Below are 13,215 nucleotides of genomic sequence, written 5' to 3'. Positions count from 1 at the left end.
ACGGTCACAGGAGAATGGTTCCTCGAATCTAAAACCCCTGGGAATAATACAATGGTCTTTGCACCAATGTGCAAAGCTTAAATGTTGTCTATTACAGGCTTCAGACATAAACAATTTCTGCAAACTGACAGTAACGCCATACACATAAGGGCCATACATTAAATGGACATTAGAAAACAGGCCTTGCGTGTCAGGTTGCATATCATCCAAATTTCTTGCGATGACCAACTAACTGGTTAAAATAAATTTATTAAAATAAATAAATGATATATACATAAGATAAAATAGAGATAAAATAAGATAAAAAGCATTAAAACACAATAAGATAAAAGTGTTAAAATATAATATAATAAAGCATTAAAATACATAGAAGCTTTCGAGATGAAGTGCCTCTTCATCAGCTAGTCAGTGAATGGTGTACTTCAGTATATATTGATGGTTACAATAGCAAAAGTCAGCTGGGCACAATCGTGCATCATGAGTCTGGTACATAATTCTGTCACATGTACGTAATTCTGTTAATTAGAATTACGTACACGTGATGACCGCCAGTGCTCATTACACTGCAATACAGTAAATTCGATAAGAGGGTGTAAGTGCACTCCCCTTGTGCAATTCATAGTACAGGTCGACCATCACTAATCCGGCAGCATTGGGACCTGGGGGTGCCAGATTAGTGAGTTTGCCGGATCACTGGTGGTTATTTTAGCACATACAGTTTACCCAACAGACAACGTGTTAAAACACGTTGACTGCCAAGCTAGTTTAAGAAAAAAATTCCCCAAGGGCCAAAAAATATTTAGCAAATAATTTGATTACTAATTCTAAAATAAATATTGTAAAGTCAGTGTTGTCGTTTTTTCCGTTAAAATATCAAAAACAAAGAGTCTTTTTTTATGTCTCATATGTGTGACTGATGTGGCCCAGTAGGTTATTTTATTTCTTGAGAAGCCGTGTCGGCCACATATTTGCGACGCTATTACGGCATACATATGAAGGTCGTTTGTGATTAGTTTATTGCATGCGCGGCGAGCACTGCAATAAAACTAATTGCGATAAAATAAACTCTCAAACTTCGCAACTTTGTGAAAACAAGTTCATTAGCGCACTGGATTATCCATCATATTGTGTTGTGTTTTTCCTCAAGTTTGTACAAGTGTGTTGTAAAAAAAAAAAAAAAAAAAAATCTAAAAAGGAATGGCTAAAATAAAGTTACTAAAATAAGAGGAACTGAGAGAAATTGCTGGAATTTACAATTAAGCACAGTTAAACCTCACAGGACACACTGCTGTCGAGTTTTTTTAGAAGTTCAACTTTATCTGTTATGGACAATGTACGGTGTTTGCGCTTTACACCACGAGAGGCACTTCCTTTATGCATTGGAACATGGGTGGGGCTAAATGTGAGCAGGTTATAATAATAAATGCAGAAAAACAAGTGGGAATAGCTTGCCAGTGTTTATGAGTTCACGCCAACAGCTGATGCTGCAACCAATGGCACCAAAACAGTAGTGGCAGGTCGGTGTGCCAACCTGGGAAATTTGAAATTACGTTCGCAGAAATTGTGTCTGAATTAGCAGTGGAACCAGATTAGTGATGGTCGACCTGTACTATTATTGGTAGCTATGTGCAGTGCTTCAACTGTCGACATGAATAGTCGATGATTTCAATATCCCTTTAGGATATTGAAATCGTCGATATTAAAATTGAAAAAAGCATTTCAATATCCCTTTGGGATATTGAAATGCTTTTTTTTTTTTTTTTTTGAAATGCTTTAATTTTTTGTTGAATTAAAGTTATGCTTTAATTCAACAAAATGCAATGTCTTACACCTGGGGAATGTTAACCCCAAAATAACTTATACACTTGGTGGAGTTGAACTAAAGTCAGTAGTGAAAGAAAGGGACCTGGGAGTTATGATATGGTCAGACATGAAGTTCTCCAATCATTGTAGACAGGTTGTAAAGAAGGCCTATGGTGTCCTGTTGATGATTTATTGAACAAATTCTAGTAGAGATAAGGATGTCATAATTACATTATATACGGCTATTGTTAGACCACACTTGGAATACTGTGTTCAAGTGTGGAGACCTCATCTAAAAATGACATTGAGCTTTTTGAAAGGGTCCAAAGTTGGGTAACTCACCAGGTGAGGTTGGCAAAATGGTGTCCATATGAGGAAAGATTTTAAATAAGTGGGTTGCACAGCTTGGTAACTGGGCACCTTAGAGGAGACTTGTTAGAGATGTTTACGGCAAAACTTGAGAGGCAAAAGTACAATGAATGATAATGAAATTTTCATGGTTTTAAATGATTCTAGAACTAGAGAGGGCCGTAAATTCATTTTACATGGGGAGATGTTTAGACTGGTTTGCAGGAAGTTATATTTTACCCAGCGAGTTATAAATTACTGGAATAAGTTACCTACATTGGTGGTTGAGGCTGACAGTTTGCGCAAATTTAAAAGTCAGCTAGATAGTTACTTACTGAAGGAGGAAAATGCATAGGTTGCCTATTTCGCTTTCTTTTATTATTTATTAATTATTTATTTAATTTAATTTTATTATTATTAATATTATTTTACTTTTTTTTTTGACTGGCGCAGCATAAGTCTTAGAATTCCTTGCACCATATGTACATTATTATTAATACTAATATTGTGATACTAGCATTAGCATTAGCATTAGTAGAGGCATATGATGCAAGAAAGCAAGCTTATTCAGCATCAGCCAAAAAAAAAAAAAAAAAAAACCCCTCTCCCATTTCACCCCTCCGTTCATTCGAAATACCTGTCCAGTTGAGCTTTAAATTTGTTTAGGCTATCAACTTCAACAACAAGTGATGGAAGTCGGTTCCACCAACCAACCACCCGCTGGCCAAAGGCAAATTTCCGCACATCTATCCGACATCCGTCCTTCCTCAATTTGAATTTATGCCCTCGAGGTGATTATTCTGAGAAAGATGAAGAATCCCATTGGCATTGAGCATGCTCAAACCATTCAAAGCCTTATACACCTCTATCAGATCACCTCGCCGGTGCCTAGTCTCCAGACTCTGTAATTTGAAATACTGAAAACTCTTTCTTGGCATGACACCGTGAATAGTTTTTGGACACTTTTTCCTTATGATTTTACTACTTCTATAGCCCTTTACATCAGAAAATCAGACAACAAAACTTCCAAAATTTTTACTTATGATAATGTCAAAGCAGCTGTTTCAAAAATCCATCCCAATTAATGTCAATGTGGCGCCTCCATAGCCAGGTGGGAAGAAGCAGCAGTGCTTAGCACATGCTTCTTGATTAGACCGGGGTTTGAGCCTGTCACCACCAAATATGGAGGATGCAGAAAGGTCAGGGAATGACCACTGCATATTCCCGGAGCAATATGGCCTTAGTTGCTAATGCTCCTAAAAACCAAATAACAACAACAACAGTGTCAATGCTATTGAAGGTGAATTTATTATTAAGCCTTTTTCAATCTGTCTAGATATTTTGATTCAGTTGTATAATAAGTGTCTTCTTCAGGTTTTGTTTCCCATTTTTTGTAAGTTTACATTGTTAAAGATCATTCAGAAACCTGGTAAACTCCTTAGCTCCCCACGGTCTTATAGACCTATTGCCTGGGCTGTGCTGGGGTAGGTTTATGAATGTTTACTTTCAGACTGATGAAGTTATTGACAATAAATGGTACTGTTACAATCAATTTTCCTTGCACCATATGGCTAATAATAATAATAAATAATTTGGTTTCACCCCTGGAAGTGGTACTACTGAAGATGCTCTTGGGAAATTTTTGAGACTGGTTCATCTCATACTCCAGTGGTATTTGTTGACTTTGAGGGCACATTCAACTCCCTTTGGTGAGAAGATGTTCTTGAACAAATTTTATCATCATCATCATCATGAACTTTGTCCGGCTTAGGTCTTTTAAGACCTGTTCCGTTGTAGCTCTTGGAGGTGGTCTTGATCTCGCCATCGTTGTCTTGTTCAACCAACATCTCTCTTTCCTGTAGGTTTGTAGTTAAAGGCTAATTTTGGGATCCAGTCTGGGTTCATTCTTTCTATGTGACTGATCCATTTTTCCTGATACCTTCTACTTTTAATTTCTCATGGATATCTAAATTTCTTTGGTGGTAAAGTCTTGTAAAGCCTAATAATGGTCTTAAAAATCTCATTTGTGCTGCTTCTAGTTTGTGTGCATCTTTCTTATTTATGACCCAAGCCTCACAGCTGTAGAAGAGGGCTAGGACTGGTTTTGAAGTGATGTTATGCAGTCGTAATTTTGTTTCAGTTGTCATTTGTTTTCCCGAAGTGGCGTTTAATCGTTCCATTCATTTTATTATATTTTTGTAGTTTAGTGTGGATGTCTTTCCCTTCATTTGATATTAAATTTCCCAAATAGGTGAAGTCAGATATTTGTTCTATTATTTTATCATCAATAACAATTTTGACTCTTTGTATGTTTTTTCCACATAATCCCATTGATTTCATTTTTGAGGTGGAGATTTTCATCTCGTACTTTTTACCTATTTTATTAAGTTCATTTGCTGCTGTCTGTAGTTCATCTTCAAATTTTGCAATTATAACTTGTTCATCAGCAGATATAGTTTGGATTTTATTCCTGTTGTTCAATTGTATTCCGTTGTTAATTGTTTGTTTCCATTCTTTAAGAATTTGATTGATGTAGATATTAAATAAATTTGGTGATAGTCCACATCCTTTTTTGACTCCTTTATTGGTGTTAATTAGGTCTGATAGTTGGCCATTAGAATATTTTATACAGACTTTTGAGTTTTTATATAGGCCTTGGATCGCTTTCCGGAGTTAGGTTGGGATATTTTCTTCACGTAGAATCTGCCAAAGTTTTTCCCAGTTTACATTGTCATATGCTTTTTCATAATCAATAAATAGCAGAAATGTTGGTAGATTGAATTCTCTTCTTTTCTCCAAAATTTGTTGTAGTGAGAAAATGGCATCTATTGTGCTTCTCCCTTTTCTGAACCCATATTGTTCTTCTTCTAAGAATTGTTCACTGTATTTATTAAGTTTATTCTTTAGTATATTAGAGTATAGCTTTGCAGCAGTTGACAGCAGTGTTATCTCTCTGTAGTTGTTAGTGTTATTTCTGGAGCCTTTTTTGTGTAAATTGATTACTATTCCTGTTTCCCAATCTTTGGGTATCTGTTGCTTATGCCATATGATGTTAAATAATTTTAGTAGTGCATTTTTCAGTAAGGTGCCCCCATATTTAAATAGTTCTACATTCAAATTGTCTATGCCTGGGCTTTTTCTCTTTTTTGATTTTTGTAATATTAACTCTAGTTCTTCCATTGTTATATTTTCTTCATCTTTGGTTACTACAGATTCATCTTCCAATTCCCTAGTTATGGTTATGGTATAACCTAGTGCCTAGGTGATACTATAGTTTGGAATAGTGTTGCTTCCATTCTGCTTGGGAGATGGAGTTGGTTTTTATTTGATCATTTGTGTCTAGTTGTAATTTCTTAAAAATTTTAAAACCTCTTTTCTGTGGGCCCGTGATATCACGTTCTAAATATTTAACAAATTTATCCCCGTCATCTCGTTGGATTCTTCTGGTTAGTTTTCTGACTTCTGCTCTAAGCTTTTTATATTTTATGTGTACATGGAGGTCTTTAGTTTGTAGGAACAGTTTATAGGTCTTTTTTTTTCTCATTGATTGTTTGTTTCAATTCTTCATTCCAAGTTCTTAGCCAGTTTATATTTTTTATAGGTTTATCCAAGACTTTCTTCAGCAGCTCCCAGAATTGATTTTTTCGTGTTTGACCAGATTTCCTCAACATTATCACTTTCATCTGATTTGAGTTTACCTTTCAATCGACTTTCATACAGGAATTTAGTGCTTTCATCTTCCAACAAATGTATTTTTAATTTCTTAGTAGTTTTTGTTGGTATTTTCTTCTTTTTATTAAGATAATTTCTTTTTATTTTGAAAGTGCTTTCTACTAGGTAGTGGTCACCGTTAATTTCACTGCCTCTGAATACTCCAGTGTTTCTAATTTTGTCATTTAAATTTTCATTAATTATAATATAATCTATTATAGACTTTGTGTTTCTTGCTTCCCATGTGAATTTATGGATATTCTTGTGTTTGAAAAAAGTATTTGTAATTTTAAGTTTATTAAAAATGCAGAAGTCTATCGGGCATCTTCCATTATTGTTGGCACTGGTTCGCCTTCTGATCCTATACATTTGTCTACTGATTGAGCACCAATCCTTGCATTAAAATCTCCTGCTAGTATGAGATACTCGTTTTTGTTAGTTTGGTCTATGATCTGTTGTAATTCGTCATAAAATTCTGCAGTTTCATCAATGTTGCCTTCTACTGGTGTGTAGATGCCAATGATTGTTATTGTATAAGATAGAATTTTTAGTCTTAATTTCAGTATTCTGGGTGATATCCAAGAGTAGTCTAATATTTTGTTTTCCCATTCTTTCTTTATTATAACAGCAACTCCCGACGATGCCCACAGTTCACTTGGTATGCCGAAGTATATCATTATGAAGTTACCTATTTCTTTGGATCCTTTGTTCTTCTTTTTGTTTCGGTAATGACTGCTATGTCAGTATTTCTATTTTCTAGTTCCATGGCCAATTCATCTAATTTGTGATTTATTCCCCTAACATTCCAAGTTGCTACTTTAGGTTCCTTAATCGTAGTCCTATATCCATTGCCTAGGTCGTTACCCCTTGAGATCTTTCCAGTTTTTTTCCCCTTGAGCTTATTTCGAGTATTTAGAATGTCCCCCAGATAGGTTACCAGCCTTTTGCAGGGTAAGTCTAGTGATGGGGCTGCCACCTTATAGCCTCTAGACTGAATTTTATAAAAATCAAAAAGGAGGAGAGTAATTTGTAATTAATATTTTAATATATACTGTTGTAATTAAATCAAATGTAAAACTATAGATTTTTATTAAGTGTTGTATAAAGTTATAATCTTAGAAATTAATTGATGAAAAGATAACTATATTTACTTTTCATTTCTATTAATCACAGAAAAAGAAAAAAATTTCATTTAATTGAAGAAAAAAAAATATAATGTGCCTGAAATGTAATGTGCTTGTGTACATTATTATTATTATCTTACAGACAGCAACACTGAGCATTGACAGATGTGATATTGGATTGGCCCTGAAACACAAGATAGATGGTAATTACTGTGCCAGTACAGTCACTCATTTATTAGAAACCAGGTGAGGTAACATTATATGCTAGATTTATGATTGCTAATAGAATGGTACCATCATTTGTATGTTTACATCGTTAAAGTTGAATTACAGTTGTTAGGCAGATATTTTAGTGGCTATGTGTGAAAAAGGTATTTGGAAGTGTTATCAATTTTATTTTAAAAATATAGTAGATGTTGTTAATAGATGATAAAACAGAAAAGCTTAAACAGATGGTGATGGGGGGTTCTTATTTTCATAATCCCTGTGAAATTTCATAATCCGATTATTAACCATGATGTAAGGTGACCTATATTGTGTTGTGATGAAATGAAAGTGTTCTTCCACATATTTATATTTCTTCATATTCATTAATAACATTTCATTTTATCCAGAATACTGATTTTGGAAGCTATTACTGTGTGAGAACTCAATTTCATTAATACAGTCAATTCCGATGGGACACATCGAGACTAGTGCATTTTGGCCCAATTAAGCAGCTGCCCCAATTATCTGAAGTTTCACGTAAAAAAAAGTTAAAAATACAATGGACCCCCACTTTACAATTGGTTCACTGTACAATCAAATCACGTTACGATGAAGTCACCATAGTAAATTACCGTTCACTATATGATGTGTAGTAAGCACCGGTCATTGTGATCATGTTTGTGAATTGAATTTTAATTCTATTAAACAACAATTAAAATTAGCAAAAATAGGAGGAATATTATCCACAGGCTATAAAAGTAAAAGTATATTAAGCACAAATTTACCCTTTATTACCTTAATTAAAAAATTAAATGATACGTGATAATCGGAATAATTAATACATACTGTAATATGTACATACTAACTAGTTGACATTTCTGTTCACTGACATTTGTGTCAGTGAACAGAAATGTCACTGACACAAATGTCAAAATTGGGGTTAACATTTAAAATAGTAAAAAGATAAGCAATCAATAACAAAGAACACGGCACACACACAAATTGCAAGTAACACAATACGCACAAGTCAGAACTAAGTAACAAGTTACGAAGCTTTAAAAATAGGAATGAAGAGAAGATTCTGAAAATTAATTTTTTTATATGATTGAAGATTCCATGAAAGTGTAAACACATTTCACCATAATAACCCACAGAATTACAGCTGTCAATATTATCGCGAATTCAATAAGATCGAGTTTACTATCCATTTGTGATAGATTTCAATAACAGAAAACCCCAATAAACAGGTGACTGCTAATTGTTTTTATTGTTTTATGGTTGTCACCTCCAGAAATCTGACTGAACCACATTGTATGATCGGAGACAATCATAAGGTAATCTCCAGTGCTGCAGTCTCCTGCCCCAATTAAATGGCATGTTGGCCCAATTAAGCAAAGTAAACCCTGGCTATTTTCTCGATTGGGTTCTGTTTTTTAAGATTTGCCCCAAATAAATGGCTGCCCCGATTAACCGGTGACACAAATAACCGGAATCCACTGTATATGTTAGCTTGCTGTACATTTTAAACATCTTATGTGTGAGCTGCTTCAAAAATCAAGAATGATAAAATCTTCCGATATCTTCATCCAGCCTAAATTAAAAATAGATTATTTTTTTTAAGTCTGTAATTTTTTATTGTTTATTTTCCAAATTACTAGAGTACATAATTAGATCGTATATATAGCTTAGCTTAATTTTCGGCACTCACCTCATAGTAATCCGCTTAGCTGGTGGAGAGTTTTACCACATACATAGTGGTAATAGGATTTTAATAACTTATAGGGATTATGGGTTTAAAACTAAGTTATGGGCTATAAAAAAAAATTTTAAGAAAGGAAAGTGCACCTTCCATTCTATGGTTGCCTAATTAAATTAAATTAAATTAAATTAAATTAATCAAAAATAGAAGCTAAAAGTCGCGCACGAGCGACTTTCGAGATTCCTCGTCTTCCCCGTTACAGCACATAAAGACTCCTTAAAAAATCAAGAGTAGAGTACATAATTTAAAAATAATATATAAACGTAAGAGCAGTATTCTCTGGTTTTTTTTTGTTTTTTTTTAACATTTCGTAGCCGAGTGGTCAGGAGTGGGAGTGGAGTAGCACATGCTCTTTGAATAGACTGGGGTTCAATCCCCCCGACTGCTAAATGCGGTTGATCTGCCAACTCACACTGGACATGTGTGGCAGATTGTGGTCCATTTCTCTCAACATGAATCATTGAGGAGGCCTCCATCCTGCAGTTGAATGGGTTGATCAAGATAATGGCTTGCAATTTGGCTGCAGATAATGCAGATTATCTGCAGCCAGATTTGCAGATAATGGCTGCAGTTTACTTTTACCTCTATGGTCTAGCTCATCATAGCAGCCAAATGTGGGATTTAGGAGTAATTGAAATGCATGTTCTTTATTTCATTCCTAAAGTCTTATAGTCCCAGCAGATGAAATTCTATTTTGTATTTTAGAAGAATGAAGGTTCCGCTATGCTTGTTATGCATTTCTAAATTTTTGCATTGATAGACTGTTCATTATAACTGAAAAAAAAAAAAAAGTCAAAATTGTTTCAGCAAGTTTAAAGAATATTCTTTTATCCTTCACCAAGTTTATTCACTTTTGCTTACTCTTAGCCAGAAGAAGAGACAAAGTTGTCTCCTCAAGCATAAAGTATCACTTAAAAAATCTCTGAAAATACAAATTATTTTAACCGAGTTCTTAAGTCACTTGCTCTGTAGTGTTTTGCATCACCAGGTAATTTAAAAACATTTCCACTTTTTTTTTAACAGAATTATTCAGATATTTAATTGTTAACTCTATTGATAGAGTATACCAAATATTTTCAATCATTTGAAATTTTCACTGTCAAATACTGCTTCTTTCATAACCATTCTAAAATATTGTAGACCAAACCAGGATAATAACCTTTTACACATTGTTATAGCAAAACTTTTATTAAACTCTGTAGATAATTCAATTTGATTCAGTTTTGCTAAGAAAATTAGTGCTCACATCACATACTTAGCTAGTTATGTACGGCCGATCAGCATGTTACAAACACTACCTTGCATTGTTTTTCTTTGCTTTACTAGCCATTCCATCTTGGTAAATATTCTATAACAGTTTAGCATTAGCATTAGTAGAGGCAAAAAAGCAAGCTTATGCAGCATCAGCCAAAAAAAAAAAAAAAAAACCTCCCATTTCACCCTTCCATTCATTCTAAATGCCTGTCCAGTTCAGTCTTAAATTTATTTAGGCTATCAACTTCCTCAACAAAAGATAGAAGTCTGTTCCACCAATCAGCCACCTGCTGGCTAAAGGCCAATTTTCACACATCTATTCTACAACTATGTTTCCTCAATTTGAATCTATGCCCCCCTCAGGTTCTTAATCTGAGCAAGAGGAAGAATCCCATCAGCATTCAGCTTGATCAACCCATTCAAGTCCTTATACAGGGTATTTCAGTTAAACGTTTCAGAACTTCTAAGAGGGGTAGGGTACATCCTGACAACTCGAAATCATATAGCAATGTGGGGTCGGAAATGCTTTCCTGAAGCGGTATTGTACACAGAAGTCGTCGTGCGACGTCGTGCAGCACAGATTCGATTTTCGGTCAATGAATGGGCCGGTATTATGGGAGATCACTTCATCGGACCTTGCCTGTTACCGTGTCGTCTAACCGGACCTATCTACTTGATCTTTCTGCAGCAAGTATTGCCACAACTTTTGAGAGATGAACAGATTTCTGCATCGACGCAAAGACAATGTGGTTCCAACACGATGGAGCCCCTGCCCATTATAGCGGAGATGTTCGTAACTACCTGGATGTCACATTTGGTCAACAGTGGATCGGACGTGGTGGTCTCGTGCGTTGGCCTGCTCGGTCACCCGACCTATCATGTCTTGATTTTTATTTCTGGGGTCATATGAAATCGCTAGTTTATGACACCCCTGTTGACAATGCTGAGGAGCTGGTTGCAAGAATCGCAGTAGCTGCCGAAGAAATTCGCCTGGAGTATTCCAGAATGTTCGGATGTCCATGCGTCGGAGATGTGAGGCGTGCATTGTAGCCCGTGGAAGAAACTTCGAACACTTACTTTAATCCATGTACCTTTTGCTTCTTTTCATGTATTATTAAAACGATTTCTCACTTACGGTCTCTTTTCTTTATGGTGCTTCTGTGTACAACACCGCTTCAGGAAAGCATTTCCGACCCCACATTGCTATATGATTTCGAGTTGTCAGGATGTACCCTACCCCTCTTAGAAGTTCTGAAACGTTTAACTGAAACACCCTGTATACACCTGGTTATCCTCTCTGGAAGCAAAGATATAATGAGAGAGAGAGAGAGAGAGAGAGAGAGAGAGAGAGAGAGAGAGTAATCTACAGATCAGAAGATTGTGACAAAAACCTCTACACATAAATGGAAAGGGTTAGCATGGGCAATTTCAATTTGCCCTTAATTGATTGGAGTAAGTGGGACTCTCCATGGGGAACAATACTGTTATTTGTATTGGCTATCCTTGAATATTCTTGTCCCCCTAGAAAAAATACTAGGGGGACAAGGATATTCAAGACCTCATCACAAAGGTCCCAGGTGCCAAGATTCTGTGTTCAAGCGATTTGAGTATTTTTGAAAACATTTTACCTAGAAAGGAATTATCTTCTGTGTGAAACTTCATTCATTTAAGTTATAAGGTTAAACAATTTCAGCATTTCAAGTAGGAAAGAAAGACATCTTTCCTTTTTATTTTTTTTTATTTAATAACCCAACTAACCTAATAGCACTTGTGGCATAACTCCTGCCTCCCCATGGCTGGACTGGTAACCTGACTGGAAAAATCAACCCTCAGGGCCAAAATGAGTATAAAATGGACTTTGTGACATTTCCACTAATAGAGTCAGCATGCTCTAATCTAGAAACCAGTGACAAAGACCATGAGACTTCTCAACTGAAAAGAATAAAAAAGGATTCTTTCACAAGAAGTTCCATCCTTCTTGATAATTAATTCAATGGGAACTCAACCTCTAAGAGGTTGAGTTCCCATTGAATTAAGAAAATAATAATAAAGTAATAAAAAAAAAAATAATAATAATAAAGAATACAGAAAATATAAACCTCTAAGAATACAGAAAATATAAACCTATAACCATACAGAAAATATAAACATGCTTTTCATACAGAAAAGTATTGAGGCAATTACTGGTTCTCCCAAAGTGGTTAAAAGACTTCAATTTGTGGATATTCTGATAGAAATGTATAATTTGAGACAGTTGGAACAGTTATTAAAGCAAACAGCCTTTGCTGGACTTCCTGTTACAGTTCACTCCTCAAGCTACCCTAAACAGTCCCAAGGGACTTATAATGGAGTGGTATTTATTAATCATCTCAGAAGAAGAAATAGTACAGGTGATTAGAGACCAATGAGTTGTAGAAGCAGAATGCATTATGACTAGAAAAGCCGGCAACCTTATTCATTTATGGAGCATCATACTTACTTTCAGCACCCCAGTTCTACTACACCAATTAAAGCAGGATATTTTTCATGTTGAATCTGTCTGTATATACCAAATCCTATCAGGTAAGTAAGTGTGTTTAGGGTCAAGCAGCACTAGAGGTTTTCTCCACGTAGTTTACATTGGGATGTGTTACAGTATGCTGTAAATGCCAGAGATTTAAAAGTGTGTGGGTCTTGGATCGTTTAGTGTCGTGTACCGTTCTTGTTTAGCTGCTGGACCCCTGTTGTGAGGCCCAATGTTGCCCCACTTACGCCCGTGGAGGCAGACCGGGAACCCAGAGCTTATATATACTCTGGCAGGTCCTGCCACCTAATTCCTGAGATTTCGGTGGCTAGGACCTTTAAAAAAAAAAAAAACGGGGACACTTAAGTTTAGAAAAAGCCAGGAGAGGTTAATGTGGTTCAGGTTTCAATTTAGAAATCGTTAATTTTGATTACTTGCATGGGGTATATGCTGGTGTATTAGTCAGAGTAGGGGGGGAGACTGAAGACTAGGGGGAAATTCTATCA

General features: G+C 35.4%; 1 protein-coding gene across 1 annotated transcript in view; it reads left to right on the top strand.

The window, feature by feature from the left end:
* LOC150078573 (protocadherin-like wing polarity protein stan) overlaps positions 1–13,215 on the top strand; it is a 570,595-nt gene that overhangs the window by 203,437 nt on the left and 353,943 nt on the right. The window contains exon 9 of the mRNA XM_090384617.1: positions 7,129–7,232. Coding sequence (XP_090240743.1) covers positions 7,129–7,232 — 104 coding nt within the window. The remainder of the gene's footprint in view (positions 1–7,128; positions 7,233–13,215) is intronic.

Source organism: Mastigoproctus giganteus, chromosome 11 (assembly GCF_048544385.1).
Source record: "Mastigoproctus giganteus isolate SK-2022 chromosome 11, ASM4854438v1, whole genome shotgun sequence".
Classification (NCBI taxonomy): Eukaryota; Metazoa; Arthropoda; class Arachnida; order Uropygi; family Thelyphonidae; genus Mastigoproctus; species Mastigoproctus giganteus.
Note: the sequence above shows the minus strand (reverse complement) of the source record. Positions and strands in the feature narration are given on the sequence as shown.